The sequence below is a fragment of the Baudoinia panamericana genome, assembly GCF_000338955.1.
Source record: "Baudoinia panamericana UAMH 10762 unplaced genomic scaffold BAUCOscaffold_5, whole genome shotgun sequence".
NCBI lineage: Eukaryota > Fungi > Ascomycota > Dothideomycetes > Mycosphaerellales > Teratosphaeriaceae > Baudoinia > Baudoinia panamericana.
Genome location: NW_006911261.1, coordinates 525,178 through 545,227, shown reverse-complemented (window position 1 = coordinate 545,227; position 20,050 = coordinate 525,178). Strand labels below are relative to the sequence as shown.

Here is a 20,050-nt window from a genome sequence, read left to right as displayed (position 1 = left end):
CGTCGCGTAGATGGGAAATCGAGAATGCCTCTTTACGCTTGACATTTGGTTAGTACTGTACACAGATACGATGGTGGTATCATCAAAGTGCGTATATCGAAAGTACGCGTCTGCAGATCGATATCATGCATCTTGCATGCAAAGACTTTCTCCTGAGCGGAGCTTTTACGACATTGTGCATTCGGAGCGGACCTCTCGCTTCAGCCACGCTAACGCATGCAAAGCGTACACATTCCCGATGTCAGATGAGCCCCAGAGTCTGCTCGCGTGCTGTACACCGAGCTGTCTACGTTTCCGCAAGCCTCAGACTCGTACATAGTACACATACCAGTCGAATCCGCGTGCTCCATAATGTGCTCCGTCATGAGCTCCTTATCTGCGAACGTAGGGACTCCGGTGCCTGCTAAAACTTCTGCGTGGCGTTAAGCAAGGACAAGGAACGGGAGCGGGAGGCTGCAGATGGCTCGCCCAGGTCGCAGACAGCCGCCTATTTCTCGTTGGCTAGCGCTGGTGATTGGCTGGGTGATTGGACATCGTCGGCATCTACACACGAGTCGCCCGCCTGCCCCACACCTGAATCGGCTGCGGTCCACCCTCATGCAAGCGCCTTCGACGGCCGTGCGTAGCTAACAAGCGTTCCTCAAGCGTTCCATTTCCGTGGGCTGGCAATTTGTCCTGTGACATTACCGTACTGATTTTGACGACTGTACGAACAAGACATTGCGACATGCCAAGCCGACATCGATTGGCTGAAGAAGCTCACTATCAATCTGCATGAGAGGTCCAAAGATTTCGAAACCGTCCGCTAACGAGATACTGTGAGTTGTTTGCGAGACAGGATACCTCTGCAGTGGCGCCGTACCCTCAATCTGAACGCGCTGGACCTTGTCAACGACCTGAATCAGGCCGACGGAACAGTACTTACTTCTACACTGTCGACTTCAACGAAGCAAGGCTTGTAGGCACGCAGGGGTTCATTCACCTTGTTTGAGTGCTCTTTCAGCTGGGCTCAGAAGGAGACGAGCCCGCCTCCACCTGTCGGTTCGAGACGCGGAAGCTTCCCAGGATTGGCCGAGTGGAGATCTGCTTCTCCACACTAACCGCTTACGTTAGTGCTTGAGGCTTAGCGTTTACTTCGAACGAGATTTGCGAGTAACAATACTGTAAAGCAGTGATTCAGCCGCCACAGCAGCGAGCGCTGGCAGCTGTCCAGTGGTCGAGTCGTGGACTCAGTGTTGCGCATACCCTGGCTAGACGCCAAGTATCCGGCTTCCGGCGTTGAGCGTTTCGGCGGTGTCTCAGCCCTACCGCGTCTGGACACTTATACTTCGGGCTGGTTTAATGGGCAGACAGCATTGAAGCCTCTTGCTATGTCACGATATCCACCTTCCGATTACCGAGGTCCAAGAGATAGGTCACGCTCGCCGCCACGCTTCTCAGATAGAAGAACATCAGCAGCTGCCATCGGTTTTCCGCCAAGAGGGGCTCCAGATACTCCGCGCGGACCACGGTTTGACGTCCCATCGTCACGGCCGCCTCCTGTATCAAACAACCCGTCGACTGGCCCTGTCCAACGTCCAGGTTACTCTTCACTAAGAGACGCGCCGCCGCTGGGTAGCGCTGACCGTGGCCGGCCATACAGAGACCGTGAGTTCGAGCGCCGTGATAGGCTTCCTTCTCCTCGAGACCGCTCGCCTCCACGTAGTTTCAAAGACCCCCGAGACTTCAAGGACACGCGTGAGTATGCGCCACGCGAACTAGACATTTCAAGGCCACGTCGAGGATCTAGAGAGGGAGCTCCGTTGGCCAGCTCAACCTTTCCTGACAATCCTCCGTTCTCCGCGGGACCCCACAGAGGCGCGTTCAGTAGGGGCAGAGGCAGGGGCGACTTCGGCTTCCGAGGTGGCCGCGGCGCTAGGAGAGACTTTGAGGACCGTGACCGCGAAGTCTTTCGGCGGGAACGTTCTCCTCCGCTACCGAGATGGCCGCGTGATCCTCCACGCGATGAGCGCGACCTGGAACGGAACGAAGAGCGGCGGTTTGAGCGACGTGATGATGATCGGAGACCGGAATGGCTGGATCGCGAGCGCGACATGGAACGTCTGCGGCGGGATCAAGTGCCGCCTGCGCTCGAGAATCGACATTCGAATGAATCAACAACAAGCGGTCCATCTCTGCAGCAAGGCTCGCAGACAATTCAGATCGACCCTGGTCGGCTCGCCCTGCTGGAACAGGCCGGCGCGGATGTATCCGTGAGAAGACCATCTGTCCCTGCCGTTGGCCCACCATTGCGCGATGCTCGGCGTGATGTACTGGAGACACCTGCGTACCTGAACGGCCGTGCGGAGAACACAGCGAACCGATACAACCAGCGTGGCTCCTCACCACCGACACAGGCTCCACCTGTACCAGCATTCACTCTTTCGTTCGCTCCATCAGCTCCTGCTTTTCCTGGCGTTGTGTCCGCTGGTACCCTGAAACCACCGCCTCAGATCGCCCAGACCAAGCCAACCCGATTAGCCGGCAAAGACTCCACTGACCCTGTTCAGCAATTCAGTGCCCCAGAAGCTAAACAGACTGCCACGGCCACTGCGAATACTGACGTCCTCTATGCCTCCGCTTTACCAGGACCTAATTCAACCGCAACGGAACCGCCACCAAGCGCGCCCAAGGCGCCACGTGCACTTGAAAGAGAGGCTGCAGGGACGGTGGGCTCGAGGCTACATGGTGTCCGCTCGCTGGAAGATATGCCCGCTCGAAGTCCTAGACCATTGCCACGCGCCCCAGCGACTGTTACGGCAGCCACACCTTTACCGGCCCTTCCAACCTTGGTTCAACCAGTAACGCCGACGCCTCAGCAAAATGCTCGGTTCAACGAGCTTTCAGCCCCGACCGGTCCCCGTGCATCCCGTGTGTCCCCAGGCCACACTTCGGTCTCCCCAAGGCCTGCATTTGCATCCCCAAGGTCGGATATCGGCAGCTTCCAAGCACACCCAAACTCCGCACCCGGCGAGACGCCACCGCCGACTGCACCCATTGGGCCGCGCAATGCATCATTTAGTGTATCGCCTAAGGTGGCCCCATCCGTTCCTACAGCACCTAAGGGTAACAGGCCTCCACCGCTTGCGCCGCGTGGGGGCGAGCGGGTGCCGAATGTGGTTGGAAAGGGCCCGGATAGATTGGCAGCACCTCCTCCGTGGGCACCGCCGACGGCTCCCCGAGGGTTGCAGTGGAATCAATGGCGACGTCCACCCGGCTCTGTGTATGCCGAGAAAACAGTGCCGGTCAAGCGTGACTTTGCTGGCGCAGAGAAAGACCGTCAGAGCGAGGCGATCGTTACACGAGTTGGATCGCAAGCAGGTCCACCTCAGAAGAGTGTGGCAGATACGTCTCATGCAAACACAGCTCGTTCCAGTGCTGCAATAGAGATAGAGTCAGACAAGCGTGCTATACCTTCGACTGGTGGAATGAGTGCCCGAAACAATGCGCAGGCTGCGAAGCATGGCGGTCCTTCCGACCATTCCGCAGCGCGTTCATTCTTCGGCATGCCGGCCAATGAAAGCATCGAGGACGGGATCAGCACATCGGACGTTGTAGAGGAAGCAATGTCCAGCAGCGAAGAAGATGAGCTTGATTCTCAACGTGAGCGTGCGTTGATGAACGCGAAGTTCGAACGCCGCAAAAGGGCCCTGGAAGCGCAACTCGCGGATCTTAGCGCGCGAGAATACCGAGCCACAACGCCGCTAGAGTCCATTGCGCGCCTCGCTCGCATTAACGAAAAGGACCTGCAGCGGGTACGTGAGCATCACGACCAAGAGATGGAGCTTGATGAGTCGCCTTCAGGCCTGCATGATCATCTCCCGCCTCCAACAACACGTTCGTCAAGGACTGAAGAAGGCATGGAAATACTAACTCCGAAGGGCGAGGATGAATTGGGAGTCGAAGTACATAGCAGTGGTGACGGTTCCGACAATGCTCCTCGCTTGCGCCGCCCAAGTCCCGAGGCTATCTCATTACCCTATCTTGTCAAAGGGCCTCAGGACTCTCAGGACTTTGGTGTCCTCGAGCAAGAGGTGTTGCAGCGCCAGGCAGAAACCCGGGCGGCTGTACTCGAAGTGCTGCAGGCTGAGATTGACGAAGATGATGAGCTTGGTGGGTATCCGCTCGATGTTTTCGACGAGGCATTCCGGCGGTGGAGACGGGACTGTGAGGATCTTGACAGAGATCGAGAAGAACAAGAGCGTTTGGTAAGGCAGCAATCTGCAGAGCCAGGTCCGGAGACCATCGCCCCAGCTGCCCAAACCACAAATCAAATCATCGAAGGTAGGCGGCTGCACAAATTCAGCAGCGAGTACGAGATTGAGAAGGTTCTGAAGGAGTCTGAAGAGACTGCTCGATTGGAACAAGAACGCAAGGATCGTGAGACGCAGAAGCTGCAAGCCGACATTCAGAAGGAGGCTGTGATCCCAGATCAAGAGAGCGAGGATCGATATAGGCGTAGCGTCTTCATAAACGCTAACCGTTATAGAGACCCAGATACTCTGACCTTGGTCTTTGCTTATGAGCCCGAGCCAGATACATTCACCGAAGAGGAGCAGCAAATCTTCATTGCTGCCTTTAAAGAGACCCCAAAGAAGTGGGGCGAGATTGCATCTCTGCTCCCAGGACGAACATACCGAGACTGCATCCATCATTACTACGCGAACAAGTGGGATGGACGCTTCAGGGACCGCACAAAGAAGATGAAGTCCGGCCGCGGCAGGGGTCGTGGCGGGAAAACGTTGCGCGGAAGGGGAGTCTCAGCGATGGCAGATCTTGCGGCCGCTGAAGACATTACCGCTCAAGGAATTTCGGAGAGCGGTCGACCTAGGCGAGCTGCTGCACCAACGACTTTTGGCGAGAGAGAAGTGGAGAGCAAAGTGACTCTGGCGGCGCAGTCCCCAGCAAAGAGACCAGGTACAAGCCTGAAGCAGGACCTTAACGGAGAGCTTGCGCCAGAAAAGCCAGGTAAGCGGCGAAAGGGGACCGGGGAGAAGTCTGCTAGGAAGTCGAAAGCCGCTCAACCACTCGCGGCCCTCGCCGCAGCTCCAATGGCGTCTCCCAGCAAACACTTCGTGCAGGGTACGCACCTGAAAGAAGAGATGGACCGAGCGCACAACCTGCAAGATGCTAATCTCCTGGCGGGTCTGCATTCGAGCCACCACACTATGCTCCCTGTTGAGGTCCCGGCCGTATATCACCAAGACGCCTTTGCGCCGCCTATGATGCCGTCCGAAGAAGCTACGCGCGGAAAGTCTTCCGTTCCAAGTTCAAAGACAGGCGCGTCAAGTTACTGGTCTGTGCCGGAGCAGCAAGACTTCATCAAGTGCATTGGCCATTTCGGGACGGACTTCACGGCCATCGCGAACCACATGGGGACCAAGACGGCGGTAATGATTAAGAACCACTATCACCGTCAGATTAACGGGGGTGCGCAGCCCGAATTGGAGCGCTCCGCAAACGATGCCGATGCACGGCGAGCAGCGGGTGCAGATATGGGCCCTGCTCCTACACCCACTCCCATCGTCAAGCGGAAGTACGACAACCAGCCGCAGACTAACGTCCCACGCCCCCTTGCGCCGCAAGCCGAGACTATGGAAGTCGACGAACCTGCAACAACCCATCCTCAGCCACCACCCAAGCATATCTCGCCACCTCAATATCAGGCACAGCCCCGCTTCACCACCTCAGCACAACCAACGCCTATCCCGGCTCACCGCAGGGTGCCAAGTCCTGTGCCCTCGATCGCTTCACCAAATGTGTCCCACGTACAGCCCCCGCAGGCGGCACGACCACCAGCGCAACACCCGCTTGGCGCACGGCTGTCGTTCCTGGCAGACGGACGACCAGAGTCACGGCCAGGATTGCCTTCAACTTCTGCTTTCCGGCTGAGCCAAGATGGTTCGTCCCGGAGCCAGCTCAACCAGCCAAGTCAAGTTCTCGACGACTCATACATACGCAACTTGATGCAGGAGCAGGATCGCGCATTTCGGTTGCAGGAGCAGCAGAATCTTCAGGAAAGGCTCGATCATCCACATCGCCACATGTCGCATTCCCGTGGCTCAGCGCACGGCTCACCGGCCAACCAACCGTTGCAGAACCCACCAACTGAACGAAAGCCACTTGTCGAAGACCGTCCGCCATCCCCGCCGCGCCAGAACCAAGGTCAGCCACCTTTCGGGCGGCAAATGTTCGGTGCCGCAGCGTTCAGTCCATTTCCCTCAATGCAATATGCAACACCCAGCTTTGCAGGTCAAATGCCATCAATGCCGTCACCGCCGAAGAAGGAAGACCTACGACCGGGCTCCGTGCCCATAGGGCTACCTGGGCAAGTTGGCCCTGCTGCGATTGCAGCCGCTCCTGTTCAGCCGCCAGATCCACCCAAGCGATCGAACTTGCTATCTATACTCAACTCAGAACCAGAGGAGCCGAAGCTGTCAAAGCGTGAAAGTGCACCTATCGCACCACAGAGAATCGCGTCACCGGCGCCGCCAAGCTTTTCGGGCGTCTCTCAACCACTGGCTCCATCTAGTATACCGCCGAGAGTTGAGACATTTGGGCAACCGTCGATGCCACAATCGCACTTCCAGCGTTCTTCGTTCGCGCAGTCAGGTCATACGCATCAGGCCGCAACGCCACTTAGTATCAAACAAGAAGCGGGAGCAACTCAGCCACAACAATCGCGACCAGACTGGCCCGGTCGATCTATCGGACAACCGTCTCAGCCCCGTCAAAGGGGCGAGCCTGGTCCGGTCAGCCTAGAAAGGGATGTCCGGCCTTACTTTCCGCACCACCGTGCTTCTCTTGCAGCATCGGCTAGAGCCAACCCGTCCCCGCCCCCCCAACCACTCGCAGCACATTCTAGGACACCGTCTCTGACGACACAACAGCGAGAAGCTGCACGAGATCACCGGTCTCTGTCTGGGCAGTCAGCCGGAACTCCGGGTCACGGACCTATGCCTGCTCTCCAGTCTAATCCATATGCCGCCCAGCAGCAGCCAACTATGTTCGCCCAGCCAGTGCCGTCGCATCCACAAAGCCACGCTCATCACGCCCACAATGGGTCCCTGAATGCTGCTTTCCCAACCATGCATCAGCGCGCCATGAGCCGTGAAGACGCCGCTCGCCACCATGAGCAACAGAGTCTGGTGGCAGCACAACGGGAGCGTGAGCATGAGCGTGAGCGCGAGCGCGAGCGCGACGAGGTCGAGTGGATGCGCAGACGAGAGCAAGACGAGCAAGTTCGCCAGCGTGATGCACACATCCATGCTCAACGGCATCAGGAGTATGAGCGTGAACGTGAACGTGAGCGCGAGCGTCAGCAGCAGCAGCAGCAGCAGCAGCAGCAGCAGCAGCAACAACAACAACAACAACACACGTTCACACGTGGGCCTGTGCAACAGGCACATCCACTCGGACCTTCTGCTTTTGGTGCTCCGCCCTTCGGACGAGAAAGCATGAGCCTTGGCGGCCTTCGAGAACAGGCTCAGAGAGAAGCGGAGGCTGCTATGGCACAACATCAACAAGAAGCCCATAGGGAGCGGGAACTTGAGGCTATGCTAAGGGAGCGCGCGAGACAAGACGAATCACTATTCCGTCGACAGACGCCACTCGGAGGTGGTTTTGGACATCCACCGTCATCACGGCGATGAGTTAGCGTCTCCCGCTACGTAGCACTCACCTGTAAGAATATCGTCACTTCACTTAGCAACGCCTTTTGTTACCGTCAGTGCAACCAGCCGGGTCATCGCTGACCGTCCATCAAGCATGTGATTAGTGCTTAGCGTATGTGATATTCACTCCTATCGAAGTTCAGTGCGGAGATATATATTTCAAAGAAGTCACAGTCACTCATCCTTGCGACTCCCTTGTCTGCCACTCAATTGATCTTCAGACCCCGAACATCACACGCCCTCCCGTCGGGGAAGCCATATATGCCGAGCAAACTACGTCAAGATGCCTATGCAGTGGACTGCTGATGCCGACGCGAAGGTCAGTGAGCGTCCACAAAGACCCTGGAAGCCGTACGGCCGCTTGAAGGTAACTAATATATTCACAGCTCATGGCTGCGGCGATGCAGATCTGCGACCTTAAACTCAACGAAAGCCAATATGAGCAGCTCGGACAGATCGTAAGATGTACAGTACAAATCGTCTGACGGGAGATATCCGCTGACCATGACCCCAGATGGGTATACTCCGCTTGACTACGTTGGCTTGTACCGGCGTTATGCTCATTGAAAATGACAGGAGTGACCGCGAAGTCCATCAAGCACCGTATCTCGAAGATTCGCACTGCCGGAAAGGACATTGGTCCGACGACGAGCAAAGCAACCGGCCCGAAAGCGAAGTCAACAAAGTCCAAAAAGGTAGCAGGCACGCCAGCATCCGACAAAGATGACGTCGAAGCGATTTTGACGCCGCCGCCGAGTAAAGGAAAAGGGCGGAAGCGCAGACCGGAGCAGGACGTAGACACCGACGGCGAAGGGGAGGTCGAAGGGCTGAGCAAGAAGGTAAAGATCGAAGTCGGCGAAGACATTGGCGAAGGTCTAAGACAGGCAAACCCAGCCATGTAGACGATGTCCTGTCATTGGGCCGCGTGATGGTCGAGCATCTAAGGGAATGGCAACATTGGCGTGCTGCATCCTACGATGCCGCTGTAATGAAAGAGAGTCCAGTCATGGAGAGTCGACGCCCACGATGCTCTCAATGCTGCCTTGGTGGTGGCGGCAGTATAACGCAGCCGCTCTGCACTAGTCAGTATTGTAGTAATCTCGATGCGGGGTGAACTTGTGTGTATTGGCGGCACCTAAGTTCACTCATCCCAGCTAAAATCATTCATTGTACTGGAAAGTAAAGCAATGGCGAAGGCTGAGTTGCCTTGCGACCGTACCAAAGCGACTTGGTATAGACGCTTATGTAGCTAACGAACAGCCACCGACACGATTTCCAACCAGCCCTAGATATGGCTCTGCCGGCTTCAATCAGAAGGTGAACATCGTTACTGGTTGCACTTGTTCAGACAGGCGCAGTTAATGGATGTGGACCCTGACCTTCGCTTCGCCACCAACCATCTCGGAAAGCCCAACAGCATCCATCACAACTTCCTCGCAGCAAAAGGGCGCGATCAGAGACCAGCCAGCCGTAGTGATTACCATTTGCCACACGCACGCTTCGATGAGCATAAGTGTCAGACGATCGCCAAGCTATCAAAGCCTCGCCAGCCTACGGTCCTCAACGCACCACGTCGGTCAGCCAGCGACAAGTTTTCGCAACCCTTGGAAGTCTGCAAACAGCAGTGTAGGTCCGTTTACCGCTCTGCATTATCGGTTCGGCAACCACCCCGAGAAGAAGTTTGTTCCCGTTCCTCAAGGCCCTGCAGGCTCGCGTTCATCGGAGCTGGTCAAGGTCTGCAAGCCCGACTGGGGTGTTGGGAAGCAGGGTCATCTAAGAGCGACATGGATCGGCCACGCTTCATTCCTCGTTGAGCTGCCATGTGCTGAAGGAGCAGAACGAGGTGTGCGCATTCTATGCGACCCTGTCTTTAGTGAAAGAACCAGTCCTTCTCAGAGAGTAGGACCCAAGCGATACACGCCCGTGCCTTGCTCTCTCGAGGAGCTGCCTGACGTGGATGTAATTGTAATATCACACAACCATTACGACCACCTGGATCACGCCACGGTGCAGCATATATACAAACGGCGCCAAAGTCAGGTTCACTTCTTTGCAGGTCTCAACAACAAGAAGTGGTTCACGGAACATGTCGGCTGTCAGCCAGACTATGTGACGGAAGCAGACTGGTGGGATCGATTTGAAGTCACTGTAGAGGGTGTTGGGAGGTTCGAGTTAACATGCTGTCCAGCCCAGCACGGCAGCGGACGTTCGCTGTTTGACCAAGGCAATACTCTGTGGTGCAGTTGGGCCATTGAGGGTAGTGGCAGGAAGCTTTACTTCTCGGGCGACACAGGTTATCAAGCTATGAACACGCCGGAGCCTTGCCCAGTGTTCAAGCAAATAGGTGACGCTCTGGGTCCGTTCGACATGGCACTGCTACCGATCGGACTAATGACTCCGGCGTCACTCATGGGTACTGTGCACGCCACTCCGGAGCAGTCAATAAATATCCACAAAGACGTCAAATCAGGGCTGAGCATTGGTATGCACTACGGTACTGTCAGAGGTGGTATCTCTGCCCAGTACGAGCCCGTCACTGCACCGCCCCGCCGTTGGCGAGTAGCAGCCGAAAAAGAGGATCTTTGGCTGGGTGGCGGTGTCGAAGGGAATGGCGAGCCTGTCGATGTCACACGTGGAGGAGTTGGCTTGTGCCATGTTGGCGAAACTGTCGCAGTATGAGAGCATAGGTATTGCTGTCGGTCGTAGAAGCATTACAAGTACTTGATGCACTGGAATGCGCGCTTCAATACACATAGATCTAGAGAGACAGCGTCGTTACTTCATTCGCACCACCCCAACCAGCGAAGCTTCATTTAGAAGTTCACAGAAGAGTCTATCCGACGCTTCCCAAACCATCGCATCCTCTCCTTCTTATCCTTACCAGCCGTCTCTGCCTCAGTTCCACCCGGAATACATTCGGCTTTTGCGTCTTTCGGTTGCGTAGACAAGCTGTTCACTTCCTTCGGCTGCCGCCGGCGAAGAGGTAGCATGGAGCTCTTAACGGAGGCCATGGCGCCGATTTTCTCCCTCTTGGCTTCCAAAGGCACTTCCTTGTGCGCCGCGAGAGCTGCAGTTGCCCTTGTCACCTCGGCTTGAAGGTCTCGCACATTGAGCGCGAAGGCCTCGAACCATGTGTTCCATGATTCTTTTGCCGATCTGCCCTGATGCTCGAGCATGAATGGATGCTCGCGTTTATGAAGTCTTTGTTGAGCAAGCAGCAGCGTCTGCGAGCGCCTAATGCACGAATGGAGCTGGAGAGTCAATTGACTTGGTATCTCCACCACAATAGATTCGAACCCTTTGCAGGTGTTCACCATGAGGTCAAGACGCTCATCGAGATCGCAGTTTGCAAATTGCCGTCGGACAAAGCTGGTGTAGCACCCCTCGCAGTCGCAGTTTTCTGGACAGCGGCTCGGGTCGTTTGCGGTGTAGACCAGGGACGGTTTATGTGAAGTCGCAAGATCGTCGACCTCGACCGCGCCATTGCCTGCCGGTGACGCTTCTCCACCAAACGAATGCGGCGGTAGTGATACAGGATGCCTGTTCTCATCGTGTTCTGCAGCTTGCTCGCGTTCCACGTCGTCTGCCAGGGAGGCTGAGTTGACTGAACCATTGATTGAACCGTTCACCACCACGGGCCTTCCTATCATGCCGTAATCATGGCTGCTGATAGAGCCATTACGATACCTCTTCGGACTGTTGAAAGCAGGCAGCACTCTTGTGTCCTCGACAATGCTGAAGGATCTGATACTGCCGGACAGCTGCGACGAAGTACGACATTGAAGGTCCGTTGTGCTCCGTCCTGATATAGATGGCCGATGGTAGCGCGCCGGTGTCCCTATGGCGCTGTTGTTCCTGCTTGGCGCGCCGTCGCTACGGGTCCGGTGTGAACGTCCCGATGACGGCGTTCCTCTCGACGATGAAGAGTACGACAATCTGCGTGCTTCTCCTGGACTTCCGCCCTCTCTGCGGGTAAAGCTCGTGCGCGTAAAGTCGCTATCTGCGCCTGGCGTGGAAGAATGTAGGCTGAGTACAGAGCTGATGCTTGGAAAGATGGATCCCTGACGGAGGCTAAACCGAGCGACATCCTGTGCGTTGGAGTGAAGCATATCAATCGCTGTGTTTCTATTGACGGGACTTGTAGCTCGTCGTTGCATTTTCGCTGATGACGCCGGCTCCATAAGAGCTAGCGTGGACGGCGTACTGTGGGAGCTCCGAACACGCGGCCTATTATTGTTGGTTGTGACAGGCTCGTAGTGTCTGCTGCCCACACTGGGACTGTCGTGCCAAGTGTTGTCATCTTGGGCGTGTGCATACCATGGGATATGCTGAACAGGTGCTAATGAGGCTTGCCCACCCTCTGGCAGTGGAATCTGCAAGCGCGGGAGTCCTGCGATTCTGTGGTAGAATGGCAGCATGCTGGGCATTGTCGTGTAGTATGTGGCAAGATCGTGAAAGGCGCTTACCGGCTCTGTCGCCGCTGAGCTATCGCTTGTGCAATGTCCGGAGATGGCAGCGTTGCAAGATGCAGACTGTTGACCTTGTATATACGATAGCTTGTGCATCTTATGCATGGCTGGTACTGCATCGTCATCATGCGGCGTAGCCGGTTGTGATATTGGTGGATCAGGTGGCAGCAGCTTGTCCTTACCCGACTGCGACGAGTGCACAGCCGCTGGGGTATGCGATGCATCTTCGCCATTTGAGTGGTGTCGACTCGGTGAAGCGTGAGCGTTGGTATTGACCGACTGGTGACTGCCGCACTCTCTTACGCTCTGGCGCGAATGTTGTTGACCCAATAGAGGTAGAATGGATTGCTGAGGACGACTTAGCCTTTGATGTCTCCTGCTTTGTCGAGCGGATCGAAGCGGCGCGGCTGTTTGGGGCGGAAGCGCCCCGATCATCTTAAGTTGTGCGCGCTGCCTCTCTTTCATACGATCTATCTCGTTGGATTCGACCTGATTATTGTGAAGACCGCCGACCTCAGTACGCCGCGTAACAAGCTCAGGCTCATCGACTTCCTCTGCTAGCCGCTCTAGTGGGCGACAGCTGTATGTACGCGTCCTGCTCGAAGGGCGCGCCTCACAGTTCGGAGTGGAAATCCTTGAATTCGGCATGCGTGGCTCGAGACGGGATGACTTTGTTAGGCGGGATTGCACTAATCCGTGCTTGGTGTTGTTTATGTCGTGGGTGACAGCTAGAGTGGTCCGCTGCCCGGTCTGTGGCTGTAGCCTGCTCCGCTGGTTCATGTGAGAGGCTACGCGAGGCTTCGGGCTACCCTCGTCGCGTATGCTATGCGAGGCCATGACAAGCGAACTGCAACTTGCCCGTAAAGGTAGACGATCTGGAACCGTACGAAGCAGCTTGCAGGGAACAGCTTGTAGAAGTGTCGACCATCTGGCATGCGTCAGGACGACTTTGCGAATACCGGTAAGGATGACAAGGAGTATGTTGACTATGCTCAGAGGCTTGCGCACCGGCTGGCAATTTCGAAACCGTAATGCTGCCTGGCGCCTCGTCTCCACAGTAGCTGATGATTGGCAGATTGTGTTTTGCAACGTGCGTATTCAAGAATTGACCAGTGTCAGCGAGTACCGAATCTGCAGGATGGCCTCTTAGATGGAACGGTGATAGATGGACAGAACAGAAGGGTGGCGTAGACCACACGAAAGACCAAAGCGGCATCTTATGTGGGTGTGCAAAGGTTGTGGGTCCAGATATTATAGCACTACCAAAGTTGTGATGTATGTCAGCATTCGAAATGCTGAAAAGCATACAAAGGTAAGAAGTGCGGGTCTTCATAGGCCAAGGAGTTTCAACGTAGCTTGTTATCTATAGGAAGCTTTTTCAAGGTTGCGACTCTGAACGGCGAGCAGCCAATCTCATGCTGCTCAAGCATGCTCACGCGCCTCGCCGATCAGTCTCGCGCGCTAAGTTTCGGTACTCGTCGTCGCGGCCATCTGCTCGATTACGTCACGTGATGTTTGCTGTGAATCTGCTCATGCGGCGCTGCATCAACCGCGTGTCCGCTCAACTGCTCCTAGCGACCCTTGGCCACCTTCGACAGGATAGCATCGTACTCAATGTCTTCCGGCTCGTTGGCTTGAACATCGGAGGCCAGCCCATTAAGCGCTCGCTTCAATGCTTCTTTCGAGGACGAGTACATCATGCGAGGCTGGTTGCACATGGTCAGCCTAGAGTTTACCATGCCTTACTTTCTTCGCTCTGGAGGTTTAGCATACGTATTGCGGCGCCTCATCTGGTACCCAGCTGATGAATGTGATCTTGTTCCGCTTGCCCTCACCACCAGGTGCCTCGTACTCAAAGTCGAAGACTGCGTATCGGCCACCAATACCCTCTTCGCCTCGCTTGTTCTTGCTCTTGGCATGCATCAGCTTTTCTCGGAACTTCTCATAGTCTCCGTCGGTTGACTTCTCCTCCACCACAATCTCCTTGTAGTCGTCGGAAAGCTTGTAGATAATCCATTTCGTTGACTTGCCAAGCTTCAGGTCATTGAAGGCCTGGATACACTCTGGAGCGACAGAGACGCCGGACTGCGCCATGTTCGCGGTAGCGGTGCTGGCGGCGTATTGATATGCTCTCACAATGTGGCTGCTGTTCTTTCTTTAAACGATAAGTTTATGAGCAGGTGTATCGCAAGTGATGACAGCCAGAGGTGGTACCTTTTCGAATACACTCAGGTGCAGGCAGTCAGTTAGGTCGGGTAGGGTAAGCGTCGTATGTGTTGACTCGCAGGCAGCTGCTTTGCTTTGCTTCGTTGTTGAAAAGCTTCAACTGCGCAACGGGTGGGTTGGCGGGGCGAAGCGTTCGCGGAAAGTGGCGCAGGGCTGATGTCAGTGCTGGTGGCATTGACACCTTAGGCAACACCAGATCTGCTGCTTCCTGCTGTACGTACTCGGGTTCACCTCGGTCGAACGAAGAATAAGAACCGAGAGCTCATCTTACTTCCACGCTATAGCGTTTAGTTCGCTGCACTCTAGGCCAGACTTCAGCATGTCGGATACAAAGTCAAGTCTCCTTCTCCGCATCACGCGGTCACACAACTTCACCTTGAGCCGCCCCGTCTACTTGGCAGCAGCATTGGTGGCGGCGAGTGCGTTCCATGTAGCTCTCAGTTTCCAATGGCGCGCCCAGACCCCCTAATGTACTTGTCGTTCGAGCAGTTAAGCCATTCTCCTTCCCTCGCTGCTTTGTCCCGTCTCATTTCTCACTCACGCAAAAGAAAGACCTCGAGCCTCGCAACACGGAACTTCGATTACAGGAATGCTCGCATCTTTCGCGCTTTTGGCGCTTGTGCCTGAGATCGTAGTGTTGACATTAGCCTCCAAACTCGAGCATAGACAGAACTGTCCGGCAGGCTCCGGGTACTACGCGTCTTGCGGCTCTTGCGTACGTTCGCTGCGGTTGGTCTAGCACGAGCTACTTGGCTAACTGCGATCGCTCGCTCAGTGCAGCACCGTGGGACTCGCTGGCTGCTACCAGCCGATTTATGGACTCTTTACGGGCGCCTGGGGTTGCTATCTAAGTCCACCCGGAAGCGTGATCACAACCTACACAGACAGCGCCACGCTTACTGGAGGAGCATCAACCGCGGTCCGTACGTCGACCTCGCCAACTATTCCAGCTCAAAGCGCTTCCTCGGCCGCTCAGTCTTCTGCTGCTGCGGCGACAGGCGCTGTCAGCTGCGCCGCACGTCGGGTACAGTGCGGCTCAGGCTGCATCACCGTTGGTAGCTCGTGCTGCTCCGATGGGCGATACTGTCCGGCAGGTCAGTATTGCGTTGCGGGTGGCGGCTGCTGTCTCAACGGCCAGACTTGCACCGGCTCCACGTATTCTTGCGCAGCACAAGGCCAGAAAGAGTGCGGTACGGGCTGCATAGATCTGGACGAGCAATGCTGTCCCAGCCAGCTCGGGAGTTGCAGCCCTGGAAAGTTCTGCTTCACTAGGTCTGATGGGACTGAGGGATGCTGTCCCAACGGGCAGACCTGCACCGGCTCTGGCTCGACTGCTTCCAGGGCAACGACAGCGGTGTACTCTTCTTCGACTGCTTCCAGGGCAACGACAGCGGTGTACTCTTCTTCGACTACAGCGACGTTGGCGTTGGCGGTTAGTCCGTCTTCAGTATACACACCTTCGACGCAATACAGCTCCACGAGTACTGCAGCGAACCAGTACAGCTCCACGACGCAGTACACAACACCCTCCAGCCGTTCGAGCATCTCGACTACTTCGACCCCCTCCACAAGCTCACGAACATCTACGTCTACGTCAGCGAGCACACCATCGAGCGTTCAACTGGCAGGAGCGTCATCCGGTCATATTGCAGCAGACATTAGCTGGCTTTGGCATGAGCTCGTTGGCCTTGTAGTGATGACGGTCGCGCTGGCTGCTCGGTAGAACACGGCCTTGAGAAGTCTGCAGAGTGATAGTATTGCTCACGTACGACTACCAGTCGTAGAAGAGTACTTCTGCTCTGAACTCACTCGTAATGCAGTATCGTGCTTGATGCTAGCAAGATATCAGCTGTACCAAACCGAAGCGTCAGCCACGCAGTCGTGTTACGAATGCCTTTGCCTTTCATCGCAGGTCCGGTAGGGTAGGCTCGTTCCAGGTACAGGGCACTTGGAAGCTTTTGGGCCAGTTTTCTTGTGGCCTTGAAGCCTAAGGCTAAGATCTGATACTGATGTTGCTGCTGACAAATGAAACGTCCATCCACCTCCTCCGATCCATATGCCGCCCCATGAAACAGATGGTCCAATTGCGCCGATGACCTCGTACCATTAGCGAATGCGGCACGCGGTACAACGATGGCTCCGCACGCACTGTCCACCATAGATACACTCATTACTCAGCTATGCGGATTATGCACCACAAGCATACTGCAAAGATGAATTCGTGATCCATAGGACAGAAAGTGCTTTGAGTTAGAAGTAGAAAACTAGGGCAAGCTCTTCTTACTGTCTCCCGTTTGTCAGCTTGCACTTTCACCTCACCTTCTGCAAGAATGGCTACCAAACTCATCGTCATCCTAGGCATCACAGGCCAGCAAGGAGGATCTGTAGCTCGAGTATTCCAAGCTCTGCCAGACTGGCGCATTCGAGGCGTCACCCGCGACCCATCCAAATCCTCCAGCGCTTCTCTTCGTGATGCCGGCATCGAGCTCATCGCAGGCGACCTGGATGACCCAACCACCCTCGACCAAGCCTTCAAAGGCGCCACCGCCATCTTCGCAGTAACCGACTTCTGGCAGTTCATGGACGACCCATCCACCTTTGCTCAGGCGGAGAAGGAGGGACGCCTACCTAATCAGATAGCCATGGATCGCGAGATACAGCAAGGCAAGAACATCATCGTAGCCGCGTCCAAGCACCTCGCTACGCTCGAGCGGCTCGTCGTCTCCACCCTCAGCGACAGCGAGAAGTGGTCCAACGGGAAGATCAAGTGGAACCTCCACTTTGACGGCAAAGCAAAGTATACGCAGTACCTGAAGGACACGTACCTCGAGCTAGCTCATCGGACGAGTTACGTGCAAATGGGCTACTACCTTTCTAATTGGCGCATGAACCCATTCTTTGCGCCGCAGAAGCTTGAGGACGGCTCTTACATTTACCGCCACATGGCTATCCCAGATGGTAAACCGATCCCGTATGTCGATCCGCCGAACGATACCGGCTACTTTGTCAAAGCCCTCGTGCAGGCCCCGCACGCCGGCATTGACATGCTAGGCTATTGCGAGCTTATGACAGCCGAGCAGTACACTCAGCTGTGGGGCAAAGCGCTGGGTGTGCAGGCGAAGTTCGAAAGTATCAACACTGACAGTCTCAAAGCCAACGGCGTCCCTGATTTTCTAGCACTCGAGATAGGTGAAAGTGGACAGTACGTGACGAGATATGGATGGGACGGTGGCGATCCAGCTGTCAAGCATCCGAAGGATGTGGGCGTTGAAGTCGGGAAGTTGACGAAGGTAGAGGATTGGATAAAGCGAGAGGATTGGAGCAGCGTCTTCACTTGAGCGCAGTGTGTAGTTCACGTGCTTGAACTCTAAACCTTATGGAGTTCCGGCAGTATAGTACTTATCTCCATGTCTTAGCGTACATTCTTCCACAAGCATTTCTTTTGTATTCCGGTCTATCTCAGAACGCCAGACACCGCCCGCTCCCGAAAAGGCAAATCAACCCGAAGCCGTCCTAGCTGCTTCCGCCATGCTTTGACGCACCGCCGGGATCCAGCAGCAGATGCGGCTTCAGAAAGTTCTCATCCAGCTTGTTGAACAGATTTCCCGCATCCTCCGTGGTCGCATTCAGTATCTGACTCAGTGCCGCTCGTGCGCCGATCGGCTGTGGTGTACCAGTCTCCGGCCTCGACCCTGACATCGGATAGGGGTTGTTCGTATCTGCCTCGGGGTTGACCGGTCGCGCTGCCGGCGACCTCCGCGCTGAAGGGGGGAGTCCAAGGTCATCATCGTCGCTATTGACCTGGCTGAACTCATCTGGGTCAAGCAGGCCTTGCTCTGCGGTGTTCTGAAGATCGTTCCGGTTGCGTGAGCTATTGCGGCGGCTAAAATTCGGTTCGATGGGAGGGCTTCCGTTCGTACTGCCGGTGCTATACGTGCTTTGGGCACCATCACGTGTGTTGTCCTTGAAATGGTCGAGACCAATTGCGCCGTTTACCCCACTCACTTTGGGCGAGTGTCCAAAGGCGGTGCCGTTCTTGCGAGCGTACGAACCATTCTGGTGGCGGATAGGCTCGATGTCGAATTCGTCGTCACTGTCGATCTCTTCCACAACACCAGTCCGTATGTTGAGAATCTCAAGCATGCGAGCCGTAGTGCCACCGAAGATGATCACTGTGAGCACGACCACAACGAGTACAGTGGCTTTGAGCGCAAACGCATTCGGACCGGTCAGACCAGCAGCGAGCGCCACGCCAACCGCTCCACGAAGACCAGCCCAGTACAGCATCATTTTCCAGTTTGATGGAATCTCTTCCGCAACTTCCTGACCTCTCCGCCTCGCGCGGTAGCGGATGAACCAGTTGACAGCAGCGCTGAGCGGAAAGACGGCGCACCATCTCGCTACGCAAATGCCGATGACGGTGATCAGAATGAAAAGCGGCTTGTACTCCAGCCCAGCCTCTGTAAAGAGCGAGAGGCCTAAATAAATGAAGATGAAATTCTCTGATAGCTGTGCCGTGACGGAGAAAGTGAACTTCGTTGTAAGCTGTGTGCGGCGAGACATATTGTGGTAGGCGTAGTGTTTTAGGCAAATCCCGCAGAACAGTAAAGACACGATGCCTACCGTGATCTCATTAGCCTACGGTGATGTCGCTGTCAGGATGGTTCACTTACCACTCATATGCACTGCATTCGCCAGGAAGTATGACAAGTAAGCGATCAGTATGATAATGCAGCTCTCGATTTTTGACTCTCGCCTCAAGTGGGTGTACTTGAGAAGCAGACTCGTCGCAATGCCGATCGCCAGACCAATCACCAGGGAGCCGCAGAAGACACCCAAGAACAGGCCCATGGATTCGAACAGGCTGAGGACGGTAAGCTTGCCGGCAGTAGCTCCGGCACGGTATGCTTGCGCCGTCTCGAACATTACGATTGCGATGGCATCATTGAGAATCGACTCGCCGAAGATGATGGTGTACAGCTTCGGATCGACCTTATAGGTGTTGAAGATTGCCAGAATCGTGACAGGATCGGTCGCAGAGAGCGTTGCGCCTACGGACATGGCGTCGACGAATGAGAGATCCAGCCCCTCCAGCGGCACTATCTTGGTCCATATCCATTGTATGACGCCGAGCACAAACGCGGATATTAGCGTACCAGCAAAAGCAAATGTCAGAATGGTGCCGATATTCCGGAAGAAATTAGCCTGCAGTGTTGTAAGCGTTGGCGAGCTTCGCAGCCTAATTCGCCAAATCTTACCTGATGGAGCTCATATCCACTGGCCAAGATGATGGGAGGTAACAGCAAGTTGAAGAAGAACTGATAGTTGAAGCTCACGGCGTCCAGAACACTCGTTACAGCCGTTAACCGTAATATCAACCCTATCACCATGCCCGCGAAGATTGATATGACCGTCTCATGGACCGCCTGTATCCGTTTCGACTGCAACACATAGCTGGTGAAGAAAGCTACGATAAGCAGGACGATGAGAATGAGCAGCGCCCATGAAGCGTATATCTCCTTCTGTCCTGGTTCGGCATCTTCACTGTCGTCTGAATCGCTCGTCTGGCGCGCAGCCAGTTGAAGGGCGGTGCGGGCGAGGTATTGGTGGAAACCCATGCTGGGCGGGTAATGACCGTTATTG

The 20,050-nt window shown here is 55.5% G+C and overlaps 8 protein-coding genes across 8 annotated transcripts; 4 read left to right on the top strand and 4 right to left on the bottom strand.

Moving 5' to 3' along the window:
* Positions 1–1,370: 1,370 nt before the first annotated feature.
* Positions 1,371–7,691, top strand: BAUCODRAFT_23520 (uncharacterized protein; the record flags this gene model as incomplete). The annotated part of the gene is made up of 1 exon (XM_007676931.1): positions 1,371–7,691. The coding sequence occupies one exon, from the start codon at positions 1,371–1,373 to the stop codon at positions 7,689–7,691; it is 6,321 nt and encodes a 2,106-aa protein (XP_007675121.1).
* Positions 7,692–7,810: 119 nt separating this feature from the next.
* On the top strand, positions 7,811–8,844 carry BAUCODRAFT_439310 (uncharacterized protein). Its single transcript, XM_007677484.1, has 3 exons — positions 7,811–8,031; positions 8,099–8,170; positions 8,227–8,844. The coding sequence occupies exon 3, from the start codon at positions 8,282–8,284 to the stop codon at positions 8,612–8,614; it is 333 nt and encodes a 110-aa protein (XP_007675674.1). The 5' UTR covers positions 7,811–8,031; positions 8,099–8,170; positions 8,227–8,281; the 3' UTR covers positions 8,615–8,844.
* A 371-nt stretch (positions 8,845–9,215) lies between these two features.
* BAUCODRAFT_68318 (uncharacterized protein) lies at positions 9,216–10,391 on the top strand (the record flags this gene model as incomplete). The annotated part of the gene is made up of 1 exon (XM_007677235.1): positions 9,216–10,391. The coding sequence occupies one exon, from the start codon at positions 9,216–9,218 to the stop codon at positions 10,389–10,391; it is 1,176 nt and encodes a 391-aa protein (XP_007675425.1).
* A 134-nt stretch (positions 10,392–10,525) lies between these two features.
* Positions 10,526–13,018, bottom strand: BAUCODRAFT_121651 (uncharacterized protein; the record flags this gene model as incomplete). The annotated part of the gene is made up of 1 exon (XM_007677483.1): positions 10,526–13,018. One exon carries the CDS (start codon positions 13,016–13,018, stop codon positions 10,526–10,528), a length of 2,493 nt encoding a protein of 830 aa, XP_007675673.1.
* A 621-nt stretch (positions 13,019–13,639) lies between these two features.
* Positions 13,640–14,467, bottom strand: BAUCODRAFT_32891 (uncharacterized protein). The gene is made up of 2 exons (XM_007677010.1): positions 13,955–14,467; positions 13,640–13,887 (listed from the first exon to the last, which is right to left on the bottom strand). The coding sequence occupies exons 1-2, from the start codon at positions 14,273–14,275 to the stop codon at positions 13,753–13,755; spliced, it is 456 nt and encodes a 151-aa protein (XP_007675200.1). The 5' UTR covers positions 14,276–14,467; the 3' UTR covers positions 13,640–13,752.
* A 1,035-nt stretch (positions 14,468–15,502) lies between these two features.
* BAUCODRAFT_147300 (uncharacterized protein) lies at positions 15,503–15,952 on the bottom strand (the record flags this gene model as incomplete). Its single annotated transcript, XM_007677482.1, has 1 exon — positions 15,503–15,952. The coding sequence occupies one exon, from the start codon at positions 15,950–15,952 to the stop codon at positions 15,503–15,505; it is 450 nt and encodes a 149-aa protein (XP_007675672.1).
* Positions 15,953–16,481: 529 nt separating this feature from the next.
* BAUCODRAFT_441050 (uncharacterized protein) lies at positions 16,482–17,895 on the top strand. Its single transcript, XM_007677481.1, has one exon. The coding sequence runs from the start codon at positions 16,738–16,740 to the stop codon at positions 17,743–17,745; it is 1,008 nt and encodes a 335-aa protein (XP_007675671.1). The 5' UTR covers positions 16,482–16,737; the 3' UTR covers positions 17,746–17,895.
* A 25-nt stretch (positions 17,896–17,920) lies between these two features.
* On the bottom strand, positions 17,921–20,025 carry BAUCODRAFT_68487 (uncharacterized protein; the record flags this gene model as incomplete). The annotated part of the gene is made up of 3 exons (XM_007677248.1): positions 17,921–19,026; positions 19,081–19,612; positions 19,666–20,025. 3 exons carry the CDS (start codon positions 20,023–20,025, stop codon positions 17,921–17,923), a joined length of 1,998 nt encoding a protein of 665 aa, XP_007675438.1.
* Positions 20,026–20,050: the final 25 nt, after the last annotated feature.

Bases quoted from the DNA above. Each gene is read 5' to 3' on its own strand.
- BAUCODRAFT_32891 (XM_007677010.1), bottom strand. From the start codon at position 14,275: ATGGCGCAGTCCGGCGTCTCTGTCGCTCCAGAGTGTATCCAGGCCTTC. The intron at 13,888-13,954 runs GTATGCTAAACC...ATGTGCAACCAG, and splicing joins CAGATGAGGCGCCGCAATAC to CCTCGCATGATGTACTCGTC.
- BAUCODRAFT_441050 (XM_007677481.1), top strand. From the start codon at position 16,738: ATGGCTACCAAACTCATCGTCATCCTAGGCATCACAGGCCAGCAAGGA.
- BAUCODRAFT_439310 (XM_007677484.1), top strand. From the start codon at position 8,282: ATGACAGGAGTGACCGCGAAGTCCATCAAGCACCGTATCTCGAAGATT.